Here is a 25,515-nt window from a genome sequence, read left to right as displayed (position 1 = left end):
GTTTGGTCTAATGGCCATAAATTACACGGCATACCAAATGTAGAGACAAGCTTTCTTTTCGAGCACACATGGATTTTTCTAAAAAATTAGTCAAATACAAGAACCTAAATAGAACTCAATAAATTTAAAACTACCTGAATAATAGAGACCACATTCTCTGATGACACAATTTAGAAGTGAATGACAGAAGATAAATTAAACTTGTGGACGCAGAAGGGGAAGGATAAGGGGGGACATGAAGTGAGAGAATAGCACTGAAATACATACATTACCATATGTAAAATAAAGAGCTAGTAGAAAGCTGCTGTATAACACAGGGAGCTCAACTCTGTGCTCTGTGAACAACCCAGAGGGGTGGGATGGAGTCGGGCGAGTGGGAGGGAGGTTCCAGCAGGACGGGACATATGTGTGCTTATGTTGACATTGACCGGCAGAAACCAACATGTTGTAAAGCAACTATCCACTAACAGAAAAAGTACTAATAAATTAAAGCTCATATTTCTGATTTTGGCTTCCCTGGTGGCTCAGATCGTAATGCGTCCACCTGCAATGTGGCAGACCTCGGTTCAGTCTCCTGTGGCGGATTCATTTTGATATTTGGCAAAACTAATACAATTATGTAAAGTTTAAAAATAAAATAAAATTAAAAAAAAAAAAAGAAGGAAATGGCAATGTATCCCAGTACCCTTGCCTGGAAAATCCCATGGACAGAGGAGCCAGTAGGCTACAGTCCATGGGGTCACAAAGAGTCAGACATGACTGAGCAACTTCACTTTCACTTCTGTTTATAATACTTTTAAATAAATCAAAATAAGATTAGAAAACATATGGGACTTTTCATAAAAATGAAAAGCATTATGAGAACCTGTTGGGTATAAATGAATAAGTACTTGAAGAGAAATTATAGCCTTAAATGTCTTCATAGAAAGGAAAAATATAAAGATTACATATTAATGAGCTAAGTATTTTTAAAACAGAATGAAACAGAAAAAAGAAATATTATGTATAATATAAAAATAACTAAAATAGAAAAATACAGAATAGAAAATAATTTTTAAATTTAAAAGATTTTTCCTTTCCTTTGAAAGGAAAATGAAATTGACAAACTTTTGGGAAGATTAATTGATATAAAACAAAAGGAGACAAACATCAATAAATGATCTTAGCAATAAAGAGATCACACAATTTTATATAGAGCGGACACTTAAAAATAAAGGATTGTTATGAACAATTTTATAATGGTAAACTTTGAAAACAGTGAAATCAGCAAATTCTCAGAAAAATAAAGCAACAAAAATGACTCAGATAGAAAATCTGAATGACTGCAGAACCCTTAAATATATTCAACTGAAACATTCAAAGAACAGATAATTAATTTATAATGGAAAAAATAATCTGGTGTCCAACTTCACATTGCACACAGAATTAATTCCAGATGGAGATGGATGTCAGATTTAATGAGAAAGTCAAAAGTTTCCAGTTTTCAGAAGATATCTGTATGACCTAAGAGGTAAAGATTCCTTAGACAGGATATAATAAAGAAAGGCAATGCCAAAGATTGCTCAAACTACTGCACAATTGCACTCATCTCACACGCTAGTAAAGTAATGCTCAAAATTCTCCAAGCCAGGCTTCAGCAATATGTGAACCGTGAACTTCCAGATGTTCAAGATGGTTTTAGAAAAGGCAGAGGAACCAGAGATCAAATTGCCAACATCTGCTGGATCATCAAAAAAGCAAGAGAGTTCCAGAAAAACATCTATTTCTGCTTTATTGACTATGCCAAAGCCTTTGACTGTGGATCACAATAAACTGTGGAAAATTCTGAAAGAGATGGGCATAACAGACCACTTGACCTGCCTCTTGAGAAACCTGTATGCAGGTCAGAAAGCAACAGTTAGAACTGGACATGGAACAACAGACTGGTTCCAAATAAGAAAAGGAGTATGTCAAGGCTGTGTATTGTCACCTTACTTATTGAACTTATAGGCAGAGTACATCATGGGAAACGCTGGGCTGGAAGAAGCACAAGCTGGAATCAAGATTGCCAGGAGAAATATCAATAACCTCAGATATGCAGATGACACCACCCTTGTGGCAGAAAGTGAAGAGGAACTAAAAAGCCTCTTGATGAAAGTGAAAGAGGAGAGTGAAAAAGTTGGCTTAAAGCTCAACATTCAGAAAACGAAGATCATGGCATCTGGTCCCATCACTTCATGGGAAATAGATGGGGAAACAGTGGAAACAGTGTCAGACTTTATTTTGGGGGGCTCCAAAATCACTGCAGATGGTGACTGTATGACCAACCTAGATAGCATATTCAAAAGCAGAGACATTCCTTTGCCAACAAAGGTCCATCTAGTCAAGGCTATGGTTTTTCCAGTAGTCATGTATTGATGTGAGAGTTGGACTGTGAAGAAAGCTGAGCGCCGAAGAATTGATGCTTTTTTTTTTTTTAATTTTTTTTTTAATTTTATTTTATTTTTAAACTTTACATAATTGTATTAGTTTTGCTGGAGAAGACTCTTGAGAGTCTCTTGGACTGCAAGGAGATCCAACCAGTCCATTCTAAAGGAGATCAGTCCTGGGTGTTCTTTGGAAGGACTGATGCTAAAGCTGAAACTCCAGTACTTTGGCCACCTCATGCGAAGAGTTGACTCATTGGAAAAGACTCTGATGCTGGGAGGGATTGGGGGCAGGAGGAGAAGGGGATGACAGAGGATGAGATGGCTGGATGGCATCGCTGACTCAATGGACATGAGTCTGAGTGAACTCCGGGAGTTGGTGATGGACAGGGAGGCCTGGTGTGCTGCAATTCATGGGGTCACAGAGTCGGACATGACTGAGCGACTGAACTGAACTAAATAAACAGTAAGCTAAAAGAAAAATACTGATACACTTAACTACAGTAAAAGTTTGTTTATCAAAACTATCAAAAAGAAAGTTAAAAACTTAAAAATCCCAAACTCAAACTCCAAGGAGATATTTGTAAACTATATAACCAAATATTTTTAAAGCATCCAATAAACCAAAAGACAAAATGAGTAAAAGACATGAAGAAGCATTTCATAGAACAAAATTAGAGATTTAAATCTATGAATATATGCATGTGCAAATATATGAGAAAATGCTAATTAGTAACCAGGATATGCAAGTTAAATCTATGACGAAATACAGTTTCACATTCATTAAACTGAAAATTAAAAACTCTGAGTATACCAAGTATTCAAGAGGATGGGGAACCATTGAGAACTTACATTTCTATCAGGTAAGTTGGTACAACTGCCCTGGGCAATTTGCATTACCTTTTATATGCATAAATCCTATGAGCACAACTTTCTTCCAGGACACATGGCCCCAAACTAAAACTTGTGGAGCAGCAGACTTGTACAAAATAATATTCATAGAACAACATTTGTAATTGCATTAGTTAAACAAAACCCAAACCCCAAACCTCTGCAAATAGTCACTATTTATTAGTATGTGGACAATACAATTGATAGATAAATTGAGGTGCATTCCAATTATTTCAAACAACATAAGACAGATATTGATTTAAATTTCACAAAGCCACTATTTCTAATTCTTTGACTGATGCTTAATTATCCATTAATAAAGATCATATTCAGTAGGCAATTATTTCCGATCAGTGGTTCTTAAGCTTCAGAGTGGACTAGCCACAGGGGAACTCATTTAATGTTAATTTCTATGGCCACTGCTACTTGTTCTTTCATGACTCACTCCCAGAGATTTTACTCATTGGAACTAGAGGGAGCCAGGTATCTCTCATTCTGGCCAGCCCCCTCTGCACTACTCTGAACAGTCTGATAGAGATGGAGAGAGAGCCACAGAGAATAATGATGTGCATTTATTCCTCTTGCTAATACACAAAGTTGGATCAATGTAGGAAGGCTCCCTTCACTTAATGAAACAATTTGAAAAGATTCCCTTTAACTTCATAAAATCAGTATATGTAATTTAACACTTGTAACTTCTTACCAAAAATAAATAAATAAATAAACTTTGAAAACTACAAACACTTAAGAAATCAGGAGTGTGTTCTAATTCATTCATCATATTAGAGAAAGCCCAAGCACATCAAATTGTGAAAACGAACAACTAGAACCACGAGAAAACAGAATTCCTGCTTGCTTTTAGCGTACTTATCCTTTTGTGCAAATAACCACATGTATCTAGGGAGAAAATCACGCTGTTATTTGACAAGCTACAGAAACAGAAACTCTGGGAGCTCCTCCTTTCTATTCCCTGAAGGTATTTTTTTCTGAGTTAGTCCAAAGCCTTCAGGCCCTCACCTGCTGATTGGCTTGGGGCCACCCAAGGAGTAGGTGTAAATTCCAAAATAAATGAAGCTATTTTTTGTTATCAGCCTTAGTGACTTAAATCAATACAATTATGTAAAGTTTAAAAATAAAATAAAATTAAAAAAAAAATCAATTCTTCTTTTCCTGTTTCTTCCTACTTCAATTCCCACCTGTTTTCCTGTTTCCTGAACTCTGACCTCTCCTAGATGTTTTACTGTTTACCTGATATTTGACTCACTTCTTTCCTTGACACTCTTTCAGTCTTGAACTTCTCATTTACATCTCTGATCTCTCTTTCTAGCCCAATCATAACACCGTGGCCTCTATTTGAAGGCAGCAGAGCTCCTGCCTCTCTCCCCCACTCTCAGATGTGGCCTCCCCTCTCCTCCTCCCTTATTTCCCCTCTCTACTTTTGTCTTTTTCCCTCTCTCTATTTCTCCCTCCCTCCCTTCCTTTCTTTCTTCCTCTCACTTAATCAATACACAGAAAAGTAATAAAACTAGCTTATGTTTATTGAGCATAGATTCTTTGCCAGGAGCTCTTGTAAGCACTGTAAATGTATTAAATAATTGAATCATCACAATAATATCAGGTGGACAGTATTAAGTCCACTCTTCCCTATGCCTACTATCCTGGGCTCAGAGGCAGGTAATAGGGTTTCTGTGGGAAATACATTTATTTAATATCAGCTCCAGTACTCTTGCCTGGAAAATCCCATGGATGGAGGAACCTGGTGGGCTGCAGTCCATGGGGTCGCTAAGAGTCGGACACGACTGAGCGACTTCCCTTTCACTTTTCATTTTCATGCATGGGAGAAGGAAATGGCAACCCACTCCAGTGTTCTTGCCTGGAGAATCCCAGAGACGGGGGAGCCTGGTAGGCTGCCATCTATGGGGTCGCACAGAGTCGGACACGACTGAAGCGCCTTAGCAGCAGCAGCAGCAGCAATATCAGCTTAATTGACAACAGTAAGTTTCCCCTTTAAACATTTACCTTGCGCAGAAAATCTGGGGGAGAAACTCAACATGAGTTTATTATTCCTAAACATCATTTTATGGTTTTGAAGTACTCAATTTTTCTAAGAGACACAGCATACAACAATCCAGAGTATAAGACATAAGACATGGTATTTGACATAAAGGGCTAAAACATTATGTAGAAGAAAAAAGTCAGTAAACAATACAGAGGAATCAAGACTCTTCATGCCGGATGACTTCCCCAACCCTATCCCACAGTAAGAATGGCAGTAAAATGCTATATTGTTACAAAATAGACATGTGGAAGCTCCATGAATGCTGCCTACAGGGTAATTAGGTCTAGCTTCACAGTGCATGCACTGAACTATGTCCTCCTTCAAAAGCCACCACCTCTCAAAGATGCACAACCATCAGTTTACTTTGCTTTTTGTTCATCTCTTAGACTGTGCTTACTTTTGTTCATCTCTTAGAATGTGCTTACTTTGCTTTTGTTCATCTCTTAGAACCACAGATATTTATAGGAGATAACTAAGGATATTTAGCCAATAATCATACACACACACACACACACACATACATAGATCTTTGTAAATAGATGTATCTCTCTATGTGTATGTCTGTGTTGTGCATATGCATGCCAGTTGACATCATGTCCCATTACTCCTAAATATTTCCTAACAGGGATGTTCTCTTGCCTATCATCTCACAATTTAAAATTCTGACAGCTGAACATTGTGCAATGCTGCTATCTACTACCTGTGTACTCAGTCACTTGGTCGTGTCTGACTCTTTGCAATACCATGTAACACCATGGACTGTAGCCATCTAGGCTTCTCTGTCCATGGGATTTTGCCAGGCAAAAATACTGGAGTGGGTTGCCAGTTCCTACTCCAGAGGATCTTCCCAACTCAGGGATCAAACCCATGTCTCCTACATCGGCAAGTGTATTCTTCACCACGAAACCACCTATCCTTTCTCCATTGTATGCTCTTTGCTCCTTACCAAAAATTAACTGTCTATATACATGTAGATTTATTTCTGAGGTCTCAGTTCTTTTTAATTGATCTGTGCCTATTTTGAGCCAGAATCACACTGACTTTATTATTAGAGCTTTGTAATATAGTTTGATGTCAGCCAGTATAATATGTCTAGCTTTGTTTTTGTTTCTCAATATTGTTTGAACTCTCTGTAATGTTAAGCAGCGCCATTCAAATTTTAGAATTATTTGTTCTAGTTCTGTGAAATATATCATTTGGTACTTTGATAGGGATGGTAATACATCTGTAGATTGCTTTGGGTAGTACAGATATTTTTACAAAATTAATTATTTCAATCCGTAAGTAAAGAACATAGTTTCATATATTTGTGTCTCCTTAATTTCCTTCATTAGTGTCTTACAGTTTTCAGTGTACAGGTCTTTCACCTCCTTGGTTAAATTTAAAATATTGAGTATTTTATTCTTATGATGAAATTGTAAATGGGATGATTTTCTTAATTTTTCTTTCTGATATTTCTTTATTAGTGTATAGAAACACCACAGGTATATGTATGTTGATTTCATATCTTGGAAATTTACCGAATTAATGAGTTAGTTCTAGCAGTTTTTTGGTGGACTTCTTAGGGTTTTCTACATACAGCATTATGTGATCAGCAAACAGTGACAGTTTTACTTCTCCCTTTCTTATTTGAACAACTTTTCTTTTTCTTGCCTAAATCTGAGGCTAGAATTTCCAAAACTGTGTTGAATAAAAGTGGCAAGAGAGGCATATTTAGCTTGCTCCTCACCGTTGAGTGTGATGCTACTAAACGTTTATCATGTATGACCTTTATTATATTGAGGTATGCTTTCTCTCAACCCACTTTGTTTAGAATTTTTATCATAAATATATTTTGAACTTTGTCAAATGGTTTTTCTGCACCTATTGAAATGATCATATAAATTTTATCCTTCATTTTGTTAATGTAATGTGTCATGTTGGATAATTTAGATGTTGGACCAGACAGATATTGGACCATCTTTGCATTTCTGGAATAAATCCCTCTCGATCATGGTGTCTCATCCTTTTAGTGTATTGTTGGATTAATTTTGCTAATGTTTTGTTGATGATTTTTGCATCCATATTCATTAAGGATGTTGGCCTGTAATTTACTCTTTTTTTGTGGTGTCATTGTCTGGTTTTGGTGTCAGGGTAATGCTGGCTTCGTAAATTGTCTTTTGAACGTTTCCTGCCCCTAAAAATTTTTAGAAGAGTTCAACATGGATAGGTACTAAATCTTCTTTGAATATTTTACAGAATTCATCAGTATTGGCGACTTTGGTGAAACATATTGGTCCTGAGCTTTTTTATATAGTTTCAACTTCCTTACTAATAATCAGTCTATTTAGATTTTCTATTTCCTTCTGATTTAGTCTTGAAAGATTGAATGTTTCTAGTAATTTATCCATTTCTTTTTTTTTTTTTTCCATTTCTTTTGTGTTGTTCAATTTGTTGGCGTATAACTGTGGTAGCCTCATGATCCTTTGTGGATCCTTTGTGGATCTTCTAACTTCTCTTTCTGATTTTATTTATATGAGTTCTTTTTCTCTTTCCTGGTTAGTCTATCTAATATTTGTTGATTTTGCTTATTATTTCAAAGAACTAGTTCTTAGTTTCATTGATATTTTCTATTGTTTTTTGTCTCTAATACATTTATCTGATATTATTTTCTTCCTTCTACTAATTTTGGGTTTTATTTGCTATTTTTTCTGATTCATTTTGTAAAGTTAGATTGTTTATTGGGGATTTTTCTTGCTTCCTATATTGCTATGGACTTCTTTCTTAAAAGCTTTTTTGCTGCACCCCATGGATTTTGATATATTCTATTTATGTTTTTATTTATCTCTAGGAGACATGCCATAATCTCCTTTGATATCTTTGATAAGCCATTGATTTTTCAATAGCATGTTGTTTACACTCCACATTTTTGTGTTTTTTTTTTCATTTTTTCCTATGATTGATTTCTAGTTTCCTACCATTATGATTGGAAAAGATGCTTGATATGATTCCATTCTACTTTAACTTATAGAAACTTTATGACCTAACATGTAATTTATTCCTGAGACTGTTTTATGTGCTCTTGAAAAAAATGTTAATTCTGATGCTTTTGAATGGGATGTTCAATATATATATCTACTAAGTCTTGCTGTGGCACAGCCCAACTGCCATAGCACACTGGTGGGCAGAGATAGCTCTGGCCTGGCTTCAAGGTTCAGCTGAGGCACAGGAGTAGGTGTGGCTCTCAGTAGGGTATGCCTCCTGTGGTGATAGATTGGAGGGAGAATTAAAACATGGCAAGTACCAGTGACAGCATTAGGAAGGTAGCCTGAGACCACCCCCACACAAAAATGTCTCCCACCAGTGTCTTAGCCTCTGGGGAGCATCTCAACTGGTTCCTGCCTCCCTGGCAGATGCTTCAGATGCTTCAAGATTAGTAAGTGGGTCCCCTCTCCTATGGACCATATGCTTTTCAATCTGGTATTTCTGCACCGGTTTTCATATCGAGTGTGTTGTGTGGGAGCCCTTTATGAGCAGGTTTCTATTTCCTACAGTTCTATAGTTTTCTTGGACATATTCCCTGTTGAGCCAACCGTACGGTCCTTTTACCCTTTGTTGTTTGTCCAGTTTTCAGGTCCCTTTCTTAGGGAACTATTCCAAATATAGTTGTCTTAATAGATGTGCTTGATCCATGGGAAAAGGGTAAATGTAGGATTTTCCTACACTGCCATCTTTACTCTTCCAAATTTCAATTTTGTAATCTTGACAGAAATACCACAATAAACCTGTTAATCATTAACAAAGTGAAACTCGACTGTGCCAGTAAACATTTATAAACTTAGAAACACAATTTGTATTCTTCTACTGTTTTTTTCTATATTCAAAATGCTGAAATATTTTAGAAAGAAAGCAGCATTACATTTTTGAAACAGAAAATAATGAGGAGAAGAAATTGTCAAAACAATTACAAAGAATATAATGAGAGTTATAAATAAGCAATAATAAAAATTTAATAGAATTAGAGACGAGTATATTTTCAAGTAGAAAAGATCTGAGATGAATTCATTAATAAAGCAGCTTTTCAATGAATCTTGAAGGATGGCTAGGATTTCAATCAAAAATATGGGGAAAGTTACTCCACATAAAGAAGGCAGCATAGGAGCAATGGTTTTAAGACAGAAATGGGAGACTGTGTTCAGTGGAAGGTGATGCACTTATCCTAGTGTACATCACATACCTATACTAATGGTAATGACAGAAATGGCCTGAACATCTATGCTGCTGCTGCTGCTGCTAAGTCGCTTCAGTCGTGTCCGACTCTGTGTGACCCCATAAGATGGCAGCCCACCAGGCTCCCCCGTCCCTGGGATTCTCCAGGCAAGAACACTGGAATGGGTTGCCATTTCCTCCTCCAATGCATGAAAGTGAAAAGTGAAAGTGAAGTTGCTCAGTCGTGTCCGACTGTTAGCAACCCCATGGACTGCAGCCCACCAGGCTCCTCCATCAATGGGATTTTCCAGACAAAAGTACTGGAGTGGGGTGCCATTGCCTTCTCTGGAAAATCTATGTTAATGCCATGCTTTTGAGGAGCTGGAAGGCCATGTAAAATGGATGGACTTCATCTGAAGGCCATGAGACCTCACTGACCAACAAATCAGAGCTTTTACAGCAATACACAGCTCAGATGAGAGGAAAGAAAAACATGCTTCTGTATGATTTATTTCAATGCATTGTGGCATTGTTATTTTTCCTGTTTTGTTTCTCCAACAACTCTACTGTTACACTGCTGTTCATAATTTACTGATTCCTATTTTACATCATCAAAGTTAAATATTTGAAATCCTTGGTTGGTAATATGAAAACAAATCAAAATGTTAAAGTTGTTCATGAACGCATTAGCAGCTCCCCCATTACTATTACATCTACAATTCAACAATGAAGAAAGTACGATAATATAAATAAATATGAACATCATATTTTCATATAAATATAAAATATGATAAAGGTTAGAGAGAGCTGACTCAACTGTTGATAACAAGCCAGAATGCTTAAAAGATATAAGAAGAAAGAGAAAGAGAGGAAGGTGACCCAGTGGATGAGCTGGGATCACAGGAACTGGTACACACTCTTTTAAGGGAAGGATTCATAAGCAGCAAAATACATAATAGTAATACTCAGAAATGTTAGTTGATTTTATATAGATTTGAGATCAGATAATTCATATTACATATAAACTATGCTGTATGAAACCTATACATGTGAAAAGATTAGAAGGAGAAAACAAGGTAAAGATCCAAAAATAAACAAACTCAGACGGTAAAGTGTCTGTCTACAATGTGGGAGACCCGGGTTCGATCCCTGGGTTGGGAAGATCCCCTGGAGAAGGAAATGGCAATCTACTCCAGGATTATTGCCTGGAAAATCCCATGGACAGAGGAGCCTGGTAGGCTACAGTCCATGGGGTCGCAAAGAGTCGGACACGACTGAGTGACTTCACTCACTAAGAAGACAGAAAAGGGAAAACATATGGTCAAATTGGTTATACTACATACAGAAAGGTGGAAAACATACATAGGTTTGTATTATTCCCAGTTGGTGAATTAAAGAGACAGGTAATTGATACTTCTTCATTTGTTAAATAGAAATAAAACACTCATATTGAACATGAATTACAGTATATTTTTTCATAATTTTAACAAGAAAAGTTTTCCAGAGTCTTGATTAACTATAAAATATCTTTCTCGTTCATTAAGTTTTATAAAATTTCCTCTGATTTGTCTTTCTTTTGTGAATATATTAGAACATGAAATTATTTCCAAGACTTTTCTGGCTTTTTTATTATTCTCTTTATCATATAATGTCCCTGAATAATAAGTTTCCTTTCTTCCTGTATAATTCTCTGTGGCATAGAAGGGAAATAGAAAAAGGACACTAAAATTGAATTTCACATCTTTCATACTAATTACCCATTTTTAAAAAAACAGACTTTATGTATTCAACACAAATGGCAACAGATAACAAAAATAATTTAGCACAACATTCAAGTGGTTTACTAAAACAAATTATTATTGCATAGACCATAGCAATGAATACCAATTTTTTCAAGCGACTCAACCAACACATAAAGTTATTTTAGGCATGGTTAGCCAATTGCTTATCGATCTGTATTTTGATTGCATGCTTACGGTTTCAGACAAATTTATCTTTGAATTTTTTTTCACACAATATTATTATATTTACTATTTTTTAGGTACATCTAAGCTATTATAGAATGTGACATGGAACAACAGACTGGTTTCAAATAGGAAAAGGAGTACGTCAAGGCTGTATATTGTCACCCTGCTTATTTAACTTATATACAGAGCATATCATGAGAAACACTGGGGCTGCAAGAAGTACAAGCTGGAATCAAGATTGCTGGGAGAAATATCAGTAACCTCAGATATGCAGATGACACCACTCTTATGGCAGAAAGTGAAGAGGAACTAAAAAGCCTCTTGATGAAAGTGAAAGAGGAGAGTGAAAAAGTTGGCTTAAAGCTCAACATTCAGAAAACGAAGATCATGGCATCTGGTCCCATCACTTCATGGGAAATAGATGGGGAAACAGTGGAAACAGTGTCAGACTTTATTTCTTTTGGGCTCCAAAATCACTGCAGATGGTTATTGCAGCCATGAAATTAAAAGACACTTACTCCTTGGAAGGAAAGTTATGACCAACCTAGACAGCATATTAAAAAGCAGAGACATTCCTTTGCCAACAAAGGTCCATCTAGTCAAGGCTATGGTTTTTCCAGTAGTCATGTATGGATGTGAGAATTGGACCATAAAGAAAGCTGAGCGCCAAAGAATTGATGCTTTTGAACTGTGGTGTTGGAGAAGACTCTTGAGAGTCCCTTGGACTGCAAGGAGAGCCAACCAGTCCATCCTGGAGGAGATCAGTCCTAGGTGTTCATTGGAAGGACTGATGTTGAAGCTGAAACTCCAATACTTTGGCCACCTGATGCAAAGAGCTGACTCATTTGAAAAGACCCTGATGCTGGGAAAGATTGAGGGCAGAAGGAAGGGGACGACAGAGGATGAGATGGTTGGATGGCATCACCGACTCAATGGACATGAATTTGGGTGAACTCTGGGAGTTGGTGATGGACAGAGAGGCCTGGCATGCTGCGGTTCATGGGGTTGCAAAGAGTCGGACACAACTGAGCGACTGAACTCAACTGAAGCTATTTTAAGAAATCAGTGTAAAAACTGAATATGGGAAGATGAGAGCTAACAATGTCTTCAAAAATAGTCCTATGTTGTCCATAAGCTATAAGAATTTTTTCCTATCAAATATCAATGGGAATACAATTTGAAAATATAGTTGACATAGCCACTCAACGGTACTCATCATAAAACAAAACAACTAAAACAACAATAAGATATGCCCAGATATTTTTACACAATAGTGATATCATAATATAAGTGGCCAATACAATTTGAATTCTTCAAGGAAGTAAAAATAATGGGTGTGGAAAACCACTCAAAATTTTGCCACAAATTTTTAGTGTTCCTCTGTATCAGAGGAGACAATAAGCATAAACTTACTTGCATCTTATGTTCTTATGTGTATTTTACTGTAATAAATGTTTTATCATTTCCAATTGCAACATTTTTCCTTTTCAACTAAAAATACAAAAGGTACTTGGGGAATACTAAACAAAAATTAAAAGTAACAGATTATTAGATATTAGAGGACTGCCAGTTTGAAAATCATAGCGTAGGGTCAACATTTTCCCTTTTTTATTACTGCAAATCATCCCAAAACATAGAGAATGAGAAACAATTATGCAAATGTCCTATTCACTGCAAAGAGCAAACAGTGACCTCTTAGACCTCCAGGTCAATAGAATGTTTCCAAAATCAGATTTCAAAAAGAGCTAACAAGCATAGCTTTCTCTAAGTCTAGAGGTCATGCCTTTCTATATTGTAGGCACGATGCAACAGTTTCAGGTGGAAGTGCTTTGGTTCCAAAAAGCAGAAAAGGTGAGGCTAAATGAAGACTATACAGAAAAGACAAATCTGTAGAAAGCAGTCTCTGTCTGTGAAAACAAAGTCAAGTCTTTCATTGTGGGGGAGGGGAAGAACAAACAACAAAACCCACATTCTCTGTCTCCATTGGCTAGACCAAGGAAAAACTCACTGTATTCAGTGATACAAAAGAAAAACTGGTCCAGCACAGGATCCATATGAAGGTAGCTATGAGAGAAAGAGCAAACAACTGCACATAAAGAATCACATACTAAAACCTCATTGCCATAAAAGTAGAAAATTGTGACCAAGCACTTTTCCATGAATTTTTAAAATGTAATAAATTATGATTACCCTTTTGAAGCAATTATACAATGTAGAAATCAAGGTGTTAAGAAGATAAGAACAAGAAATTCATTGCAAACTTCCTGTGTTCAACCAAAGGTTAAAATGAAAGAAGTAAAGCAATATAAAAATGAAGAAAAAATTTGAAATAGTATAGGGGAAGAGAGAGTACAGAAAATATAAGAATGTAGCAAGGACTGAAATGATGAATACAAGCTAAGTATTAATAAACTGATATTAATAAAGAATCAAAAATAATTAGAAACTGTATATTAAGATAAAATAAATCAAACACACATATAAAAGGAATTTCTGAAAAAGAAAATCATATTAATAAGGTAGAGCAAACATTTAAAGACAGAAGCCAAGAGATTATGCCTGAAATAAGAATAATATTGAATCTATGTCTTGTGGGAAAAAGCCCCCCTCCCAAAAATAAGAAAAAGGAAAACTAAAACAAAAACTAACATATAACCTAGCATATTGTTCTACAAAGTATGATCTCCTGCAAGCTGCCCTAAGGAATATGTTTATAAACAATTTTTTGAACCACTGATAAACATTGTCTGAAATAAAGCTAAAATTAAGAATCTTCATGAATTTTGAGGAAAGTATAATACACTGTTAAATAAAGTTGGATTTCCTTTTTCTCTTCTTTAGTTCCACTGTCAAATATTCATTGGTTCAAAAAAACTTTCAAAGTTTTAATTAAAAAAATAAACAAACAAAAACAAACAAGATTTGGCAACGCTACCTCCAAATATGATACTCTCAATTACAGAGATGTATTCTTCAGGCTCCTGCTCAGTTGAGATCTCCCATCTGCTTCTAGAGATATTCAATAATTTGTAGAGTTGATCTGAACTCTTCATCCCACACAGCAGAGTGACCACACTTTCTGGTGAATGAAGTATGTTTTTCAGAAATTGACCTTTCTTTGGAGATAGGTTTTCAAGCAGGCTATTTGATAATATCAAAAGTTTACACTTGTAGGAGCTTAAATTCAGCAATTCCAAATCCCTAAGAGAGCAATTCTCCAAGCAATATAAAAGGGTTGCTTCCTTTTTTACAACATGTGAGAAAACTTCGCTCAAGTACAGAGCCCATTCCTCAGCATCTCCTTCATATATCATGATGATGTCTTTTGCATTTTCTGGAAAAGAGAAAATAATGTATTACTTTTCTCATATTGACAGGCTAAAAGCAGATTATATTATCAGTTCTTGAAGAATTAAACATACTTCTTATGGAATATGTTAATTTGCTTATGTGTGTGCATGCAAAGTCGCTTCAGTTGCATCCAACTCTTTGCGACCCTATGGACCACAGCCCACCAGGCTTCTCTGTCCATGAGATTCTCCAGGCAAGAATACTAGAGTGAGTTGCCATGCCCTCCTCCAGGGCATCTTCCCAACCCTGGGTTTCAACCTGCATCTCTTAATTTCCTGCATTGTCAGGCAGGTTCTTTACCACTAGTGCCACCTGGGAAGCCCTTAATTTGTTTATACTAGAGAGCAATAATATGATTTGTAGTATCCCCAAAGAAACCCTATGGGATTAAAATAATTCTTCAGATGCAACACAGAGTTCATGCTTTGTGCAAGTGTACACTGTCCTCACTGCACAAGTGTGAATCTAGGAAGCTCAACTGAAGTAAATGAGAGGCTTTGAGATAGAATGAAAAGACTGTTCTGGGGGATTAGGGATGCTGGGCTACCAAGCATGGCTCTACCAGTAACCATGTAATTTTAACTAGATTTACCTACTTAATTCCTTTCAGTCATTGTTTCTTCACCAACTAAATGAAAGTTTTTTGTTTTTTTTTTAATAAGCCCTACCTCATGAATCAGATTATTCTGAAAAGAATAAGAGAATATATGTTGGAGGACTTAAAAATACTTCTTCCAGGTAAAGATGGGTACATCAAGGCAGATTATAGAATTTCCATGCCCAGAAAACTAATAAAATAAAAAAAATTGAAAAAAATTCAATAATAAAAAACAAAGGGAGTAGTATGTCAGAAACTAAAAAGCTAATGTTGATGAAATAAATAGGAGGTTCTACTGAGGCAATGCTAGTCCTATCTATCTCCTACCCTAAAACCAGAACTGATGGAAAAACTTATAAACCACCAAACTGTCAGGGTGGTCATGAATCTCTTCCCTAATTGGAAACTGGTCAGGGACGTCCGCAGAAGCAAGAAAGGCTGAATCCTGAAGAAGTCAGGACTCAAGGTGAGGCAGTGAAGCCAGTCAAAGTGCACAGGAAATCAAGAGCATCCCTGAGCACTGGGAGGGGTCTTGCAGAAAAGGTCTCATTAGAGACTATAATCCACTACCTCCAATGTGAGAGTCACACTGACAGATCTTCCTTCTCCTCTTTTCTCTCACGCCGTAACAACTGACTGGAATATAGATATTCTCTCTCCAACTATAGCTTGCATGGAAAAATAAAAAGTAGCCAGTAGGGAAGAGAGCTTAAGGATAATTTACCCAGACAGTATTAAGCAAATAGAAAGTCTAAACTGAGCTAAGAGAATCATGAGCAAGATAAAAGGATTAGCAATACAAACTCGTAGTTATTGAAAGAGATGATGGCAACAATATGAACAATAATAATATGATCATCATAATAATGAAAGCAGCACAACATGAAAAAACTAGGAGAAATGATAAGCAGGGAAGAAAAACACAAGAAAAGTTCTTCAGAGTATTAAAAATTAATTAAATAAAACCTAAGGTCAAAAACAAGTTGATTTGATATTTTTAAAAGAATCATTTGAAAGGGTATAATAAATAGATAAAAAGATCAAAAGCCAAAGCAGTACCATTGCTCAGGAAATAAATCAGAAAAAGTACAGACTAGATTAGACATAGATAATATTTTATCTCTGGCCTCAAAGTAAAGCTTTATATTTTCATAGTAAACACAAAAATAGAGAACAAAATTAAAGAACTGATGAAAAATCTGATATATATGGATAAGAGCCAAAAAAGGAAAACATTGAATGAATATAAAGATACTCCAAAAACCTGAAATAGAAGAGAACAAAGGACATATTAAAAAATTTAAATATAGTTTTAAAATCTTTAAAATATGGAAGAAAAAGAAACAAGTTTCATGGAAAAACTGTTAGAGAAAACATATCTTGATTAAATTTCTCTTGGTTTAACTATTATTATAAAACCTCTTCATATATCCAGGAAAGAAAAGCAAGTTATCCAGGAGGAGAAAAATATCGGGTTGATATATTTTTTACAGAGCAGTTTCAAGGCCACATTATGATAAATTATAAGACAGCTCTTACAAAAATATTTTATAGTATCTTCATACTATAGAATATTGTACAGCAATAAAAATGAATCACGGCTAACGCAAATGGATGAATCCAAAGACGTAATGTTGAGTGAAAGAAAAAACAAGTATATACTGAATGACAGTGTTTATATGAAGTTAAAAAACAGAAAAAAACAAACAAACAAAAACCCACCGTGATACAGATCAAAACATTTGAGGTAGGATTAATGAATGGAAGCGGATAAGAGGGAACATGCTGGGGTTCTGAAAATGTTCTATATCTTGATCTGAGTGGTTGTTACCCAAAGTACACTTACATAAAAATCTATTCATCTATACATCTTAGACTGGAAATGTAAGTTATATTACAATAAAAAAGTAAATTAAAATACCAAGAGAAAAAGAAATAGTTTCAGGATGGCAGCTGTTTGAGAGGCATAGGGACTTATAATAGAAGAATGGAGCATTTCAGGAGGGAGATCCAAAGAAAATAAAACAATTGTAAGATTGTATCATATATTTGAAAATTTGAGGAAAAATGCTAATGGTTTGAAAATTCTGATTGGACATTTTGAAAAAAATTAAAGATAGATATATTACAATCTTTTACATGCAAACTACAAAAAAAGTAAAATAAATAGCAGAAAAACACAGCAAAACAAAACAAAAAAGAAACCAGGGTCATTATGTACTATTTGGATTAATAGTATAAATGTGCATATAATCATTGTTATGAATTGAATATTTATGTCCTCCCCTACAGTCATATATTAAAACGATAGCCCTCAGTGTGATGGAATTAGAAGGTGGACCAATAGGAGGTGATGAGGTCATGAGAATGCAGCCCTCATGAATGAAATTAGAGCACTTATAAAGGAGGCTCCAAGGAGCTCCCTTGCCCCTCGTGCCATGTGAGATCACAGAAAGACATCAGCAATCTGTAACTCAGCAGAGCAACCTCACCAGGATTTGACCTGCTGGTGCCCTGACTTTGGACTTCTAGCTTCCAGAACTATGAGAAATAAATGTTCGTTGTTCAGGCCACCACGTCTATGGTATTGTATTAAAGCAGCCTCAAATGGACTAAACAATCATAATAATGCAAAATATGTCTAATGGTTTAGCTTCAAGATGTGATTTAAATGCACTGGGGAATAAGGAAAGACTCTCAAAGGCTAATAGATTGAAATCCTTATCTAGCATATTATAGGAAAAAAATAGGTAATAGAATTAGTAAACTAAGAAATAATAGAGGAAACACGAAATAGAGTAATAGAAGAATTTGGAAGACTAACAGTTCTTGAGGTTCCTAGGAGGGTATGAGATCCCAAGGAGGGGATGAGATTCAAAGGATTAGATCTGATATACAGGGTGCCTGAAAAACTATGTATGGAGGTTCGTGACATTGTACAGGAAGCAGTGAGCAAGACCATCCCCAAGAAAAAGAAATGTAAAAAGGCAAAATGGTAGTCTGAGGAGGCCTTACAAATAGCTGAGAAAAGAATAGAAGCCAAAGGCAAAGGAGAAAAGGAAAGATATACCTATTTGAATGCAGAGTTCCAAAGAATAGCAAGGAGAGACAAGAAAGCCTTCCTCAGTGATCAATGCAAAGAAATAGAGGAAAACAATAGAATGGGAAAGACTAGAGAACTCCTCAAGAAAATTAGAGATACCAAGGAAACATTTCATGCAAAGATGGGATCGATAAAGGACAGAAATAGTATGGACCTGACAGAAACACCGATATTAAGAAGAGGTGGCAAGAATACACAGAAGAACTGCACAAAAAAGATCTTCACAATCCAGATAAAGATGATGGTGTGATCACTCACCTAGAGCCAGACATCCTGGAATGCGAAGTCAAGTGGGCCTTAGGAAGCATCACTACGAACAAAACTAGTGGAGGTGATGGAATTCCAGTTGAGCTATTTCAAGCCCTAAATGATGATGCTGTGAAAGTACTGCACTCAATATGCCAGAAAATCTGAAAAATTCAGCAGTGGCCACAGGACTGGAAAAGGTCAGTTTTCATTCCAATCCCAAAGAAAGGCAATGCCAAGAATGTTCAAATTATTGCACAATTGCACTCATCTCACACGCTAGCAAAGTAATGCTCAAAATTTTCCAAGCCAGGCTTCAACAGTACAAGAACCATGAACTTGCAGATACTCAAGCTGGATTTAGAAAAGGCAGAGGAACCAGAGATCAAATTGCCAACATCCACTGGATCATAGAAAAAGCAAGAGAGTTTCCGAAAAACAGGGACTTCTGCTTTATTGACTACGCCAAAGCTTCTGACTGTGTGGATCACAATGAACTGTGGAAAATTCTTAAAAAGATGGGAATACCAGACCACCTTACCTGCCTCCTGAGAAATCTATGCACGACAAGAAGCAACTGGAAGAACTGGACATGGAACAACAGACTGGTTCCAAATAGGCAAAGGAGTATGTCAAGGATATATGCTGTCACCCTTCCTATTTAACTTATATGCAAAGTACATCATGAGAAATACTGGGCTGGATGAAGCACAAGCTGGAATCAAAATTGCTGGGTGAAAAATCAATAACTTCAGATATGCAGATGACACCACCCTTATGGCAGAAAGCAAAGAGGAACAAAAGAGCCTCTTGATGAAAGTGCATGAGGAAAGAGAAGAAGTTGGCCTAAAACTCAACATTCAAAAAATGAAGATTATGGCATCCGGCCCTATCACTTCATGGCAAATAGATGGGGAAACAGTGGAAACACTGACAGACTTTATTTTTTGGGGCTCCAAAATCACTGCAGATGCTGACTGTAGCCATGAGCAACCTAGGCAGCATATTAAAAAGCAGAGACATTACTGACAGAGGTTCATCTAGTCAAAGCTATGGTTTTTCCAGTAGTTATGTATAGATGTGAGAGTTGGACCATAAAGAAAGCTGAGCACTGAAGAATTGATGCATTTGAACTGTGGTGCTGGAGAAGACTCTTGAAAGTCCCCTGGACTGCAAGAAGATCCAATCAGTCAATTCTAAAGGAAATCAGTCCTGAATATTCATGGGAAGAACTGATGCTAGAGCTGAAACTCCAATACTTTGGCCACCTGATGCGAAGAACTGACTCACTGGAAAAGACCCTGATGCTGGGAAGATTGAAGGCAGGAGGAGAAAGGGATGACAGAGGAAGAGATGGTTGGATGGCATCACCGACTCGATGGACATGAGTTTGAGCAAGCTCTGGGAGTTGGTAATGGACAGGGAAGCCTGGCATGCTGCAGTCCATGGGGTTGCAAAGAGTCGGACATGACTGAGTGACTGAACTGTATTGAATGAGGAGGGGATGAAATTGTTTCTGGCAAGGGGAAGAGCAAAGAATTACTGATTTTTATTAGAGATGTTTTATCATTGTTCAATATTCAAGTATAACTATAATCAAAATTTAAATAAAGAAGAAAATCCAGCCAGTAAATAGAAGAACAAAAGTAGGCAAAATGGAAACGTAAAAACTTTATAAAAAGAACACATGGTAACTTGAATACATGTACCTATAGGTCAAAGACTAAGTATCATAAGGATTAGGATAGCACTGCAAAATGTAAATGTTAAAAATCTTGATGAAATAGAAGTGACCATAGAATGGAAAAACTGAGCATTTGAGGAGAAGAAAGTATAAAGTATTAATGACTGAATCTTTCATAGAATTCAGTCATTTAATACTGAATTTGAGTATAAAGTGACTCAATTCTTTCACTATTTTTTGTAACTTCAGTTTTCTTAATAGTAAATGACATTGACAGTGTTCTGAGTAAAAAAAAATTATCTGATGATTAATGTTCTTTGATTTTACTTTATATTACTTCATGTCATTCAAAATTATTTTATTTAAAAATAGCATATAGATTATGTTCTCACTTTTAAATAATCCTGCCCATCTAACTCAAACTATAGCATAATTCTATTGGCTGTGAGCAACCAACAGTTGTACATGAGAGGTAAATTTTGAGAGATGTATGACTTCTTTTATGTTACTCTTCCATATCACTAATATTTTTGTAGTAAAATTGTATTACTTTATAAAACAATGCAATGATTCTTAAAAATTAATTTGTTAAGGTATTAAGCACAAAGAACAAAACACCAAAACTGCTGTATTCCATAAATATCTTTTTCCCTCTGGATATAATATGCATTTTCTACACCATTGAAATTGCAATTAATAACACAATGACTTTGAGAGTTATTGTATCTTTATTGATTTATCTATGTCTTTCCTCATGATATACATAGCATCTCCAAGGAAGATGCTGCCTCTTTCAATTCACAGATTCCTACACAATGCATAGCATAATTTCTTGAATGGATATTCAACAAATGTATATAAATATATTTTAAAATACATTTATATCACAGAATGAGAAAAAACATCTGGCAGAAAACATATGGGAATCATACACAAGTTCTATATGAATCATCAGCATAATTCTGCTTTTCTCCATGTAGTGTTTCACCCAGCCTCAATGCTAAATAAATATTTATTAAACAAACACAAACATAGTGTTATAATTCAGCATTTCTATATTTGAGGAACAGTAGAGGAAGAATTTTCCTATCTTACACATGGCCAGAGTAAGTTGCCATTTAGTTCTGGAATAATTAAAAATAAAACTAATAACAAATTATCAAGTGCTTAATATATACTAGGACCCCTGCTGTTTTACATATGTTATTTCACTTAATCGTCTAAATTTACCCTATTAACTTACCCTAATTACTCTAATATTATTCTTATCTTATTTTACAGATGAGAAAACTAAATTTGATTTTGGAATTAGGATTCCAGCACAGGCGGTCTGACTCTACAGTCTGCACTTTTAACCTCTAATAGCAGAGGACACAATAACATTATTTAAAAGGTTAAAATAGATTCTCTGTAGTGCTATGAGCTAGATTAGTCTCTATTAAGCAGATTATGAGTTAAAATCAAATATGGAAAGTATGTGAAATTCACTGGGAGCCTGGTTTCCTATCAAGGAAAAAAGAGGAAATAAACCAACTCTACAGGAGTATGGATGTCTGTGAAGAATGTACATTACTTCCTTCCTGACTAGAACTTAAATCACTGAAATTATAGATCAAGCTATAAGGATGTATTAAAGCACAGAATGAATACTGCCCCATTATATAGTTGGATATCACAGTACCGTAGGGAGATAACCATAGAAAATCAATTCTAGAGACAATCATAACCTATCTTTCAAAATTTCCCAAGGAAATTAGACAGGAAGTTTCTCTCAACACTTAGAGCCCATTTTTTTCTTAAGCTAAAATTGTGCCTTCCTTTAAAATTTATATTTGACTTGTACTTAGTAACCTCTGTTTGCCAATTTTCAGAAACTAAGAATAGCATTAAATCCCTCTCTTTCCTATGGATTTCATTATTTCAGGCTTTTTAATTTTATCAAATATTATTTATTGAGATGTTTCATGAACCAGTTATGTTTCTAAGCATTTAACATGCATTGCTTCATTTACTATTCATAAAACAGTATGGAGTTGGCCTTGTTATTTTTGTTTTACTGATGATCACATTGATTAACTTGTCATGGCTGGAAGATAGTAAATGGTCTTTGAGTTACCTTCCAATCTTTTTGTATAAAATTGTGTTGAGTCAAAATACAAAAGTTAATTAAAAGGCCTTTCACAGCCATGACTTTCTTTTTCCTTATTCTAGAAAAAAGCCTATCCTTGAGTAACAACTGAATTGCAGACTCAACAACAGTTCTCTATGATTTCTCAAGAGGAGCCTACTAGCCTTGAAATGAACTTCGTTTTATGCACTTGAACTATATCAAACCTAAATCATTATTCTGCCCATTTAAAGAGGGTTATTGTTATTAATGTTGGCCAAATTTTATAGGCTGTGAAATGAAATCATAAAGGATGAACCTGAAATATAGAAACATAGAAAGTTCATTCCTGTAAAGTGTCATCAAGATAAAGGGAAATTGCTACTTAAGAAGCAATTATGGTCTGCAAATAAATTATTTAAAATGTAAATCTCAGGTCTAGCAACATAAAGTAAATGCCAGCTTATACTACAACGGTAGGAACAAAATATACTTAAATTTATTATAAAGTGTCCCTTAAGATTCCATAATGATGCCTTTTTAATTTCTCTTACAAAATACTGAACATATCTTCAAGTTTGAAGAAAATTTGTACTAATAACTGATATTAATAATTGCTTTTGCTATGAGATTAAATTAGACTACATATTGCCAAAAGAAAGAGACTGATCATGAATCTAAATATTTCCTATTATATATGCACAGCTTCAAATGGCAGATTTTCCTCTTTTTGAGTAAGATCTCATCTCTTACCCATGTTTGTGTATAATGGAGAAAGACTGAATGATGCATCTTTTCAATATTACAGTTTTCTAACTGGTAACCAAAGTGCAGAAGAAAACAAAAATACACAAAGAAATAACTTAGAGCCATCACGCACTTATTAGAAATGACATGAACATTAATCTTGATCTAATCATCAGATCAGATCAGTCGCTCAGTCGTGTCCGACTCTTTGCGACTCCATGAATCACAGCACGCCAGGCCTCCCTGTCCATCACCAACTCCCGGAGTTCACCCAGACTCACGTCCATCGAGTCGGTGATGCCATCCAGCCATCTCATCCTCTGGCGTCCCCTTCTCCTCCTGCCCCCAATCCCTCCCAGCATCAGAGTCTTTTCCAATGAGTCAACTCTTCGCATGAGGTGGCCAAAGTACTGGAGTTTCAGCTTTAGCATCATTCCTTCCAAAGAAATCCCAGGGCTGATCTCCTTCAGAATGGACTGGTTGGATCTCCTTGCAGTCCAAGGGACTCTCAAGAGTCTTCTCCAACACCACAGTTCAAAAGCATCAATTCTTCGGCGCTCAGCCTTCTTCACAGTCCAACTCTCACATCCATACATGGCCACAGGAAAAACCATAGCCTTGACCAGACGAACCTTTGTTGGCAAAGTAATGTCTCTGCTTTTGAATGATCTAATCATACACAAATGTATATCATTATTCAAATTATATAGGTAACTGAATTGGTCTTATACTCTAATTTGTACTCTAGTACAAAAGGAGAACAAAACTAAGGATTTTCCAAAGGCAATAAGGTAGCAAAATACACCATCACTCATATTTCTCCTCCACAAAAGTTGGTTAATTTCACTTATTAATAGTGGCCAAAAGCTTCCCTAGTGGCTCAGACAGTAAAGCGTCTGTCTGCAATGCAGGAGACCTGGGTTTGATCCCTGGGTTGGGAAGATCCCCTGGAGAAAGAAATGGCAGCCCACTCTAGTATTCTTGCCTGGAAAATCCCATGGACCACAGAGTCTGGTAGGCTACCATCCATGGGGTTGCAAAGAGTCAGACATTACTGAGCGACTTCACTTTTACTTTCAAAAGTACCAGGCATTTTCTGTGTATTTCTGTGTAGCATCCCACACCTTCCTGGCCCAGGAGCTTCAGCTTCATGTTCAGTTGTTAACCACACTGACCACTTCCAACCTCTACTGTGCCTCTGAAGAATTCCTCTGTATCTGAGAGAGCTTCTGTGTGCCTACTCAGCTTGGAAGTGCTGGGGAGTTAGAGCATGGAGGGCTGGGGGCAACCCTCAGTCAATGAGGGATGTAAGTCAGTTTGTAAATAGGTCAGCTTCCCCATCCTTCAGTGCAACAGTTCTTATGTTTGTTCTACACAGTAACGAGAAGGTTCCCAGTGGTACTGAATTAGGCTTGCCCATCACATTATTCTGCTTATTAATATACACAGTATTTGCTTTTCCCCCTTTCTTGTCTCACATTCCCAATTCTCTTACTAGTGCTTCACGGGCTAATCTTTAAACTACTTGCTCTCATGCCCATTTCTTAGCGTCTTCTTCAGGAGAAATCTCTATAAACATAGTTGTTAATTTAGTTCTTCTTTTCAAATACAGCAAGGTACCAACATATCACTTTAAGATAATACTTTTCAACATGGGGAGGAACAGCTACCAGCAAAAAATGCAGAACTGTCCCCTTTCTTTTTCCTTTTAAGATGCAAATAAGTGCTTTTATGCTTCACAGAACAACCTTGAAAGAGAAATTTTTCTGTAAAGAAAGCATGGTGTAGTTACAGGATTATTTTGCAAAGACCTCCTATCCCCTCATATATAAACTGCAAATCTCATTCAACTCCCATCTCTATCACTCTTTATGGCTAATGCAAATTTATAATAGTTTATTTAAAATTATAAACATAAAAGGTACTAGATTTGTGAGTTTTTTTTTTTTTTGATCTGTGAGGTTTTAAAATGTTTCAAACTTACTTAGTAAAAATTGATGGAATTCTATTTCTGCAATGTCCATATCCCTTCCCTCCTTTTATTGCCATTACTCTATAGATTACTGAATTGGACGACATTGACCACGAGACAGCCCATTATTTGATATTCCTTTAAGAAAAGAATACTGTGATCAAATAAAATATGATATACTGCAAATTTTAAGATAA

General features: G+C 35.9%; 1 protein-coding gene across 1 annotated transcript in view; it reads right to left on the bottom strand.

The window, feature by feature from the left end:
* The window catches only part of LOC129657389 (B-cell scaffold protein with ankyrin repeats-like), a 70,751-nt gene that overhangs the window by 15,649 nt on the left and 29,587 nt on the right, over positions 1 to 25,515 (bottom strand). The window contains exon 2 of the mRNA XM_055587563.1: positions 14,446 to 14,844. Within this exon, the coding sequence (XP_055443538.1) occupies positions 14,446 to 14,844 (399 nt within the window). The remainder of the gene's footprint in view (positions 1 to 14,445; positions 14,845 to 25,515) is intronic.

Source organism: Bubalus kerabau, chromosome 7, assembly GCF_029407905.1.
Source record: "Bubalus kerabau isolate K-KA32 ecotype Philippines breed swamp buffalo chromosome 7, PCC_UOA_SB_1v2, whole genome shotgun sequence".
Lineage (NCBI taxonomy): Eukaryota > Metazoa > Chordata > Mammalia > Artiodactyla > Bovidae > Bubalus > Bubalus kerabau.
The sequence above is the reverse complement of the archived record's forward strand: the minus strand, read 5'-3'. Positions and strand labels throughout refer to the sequence as shown.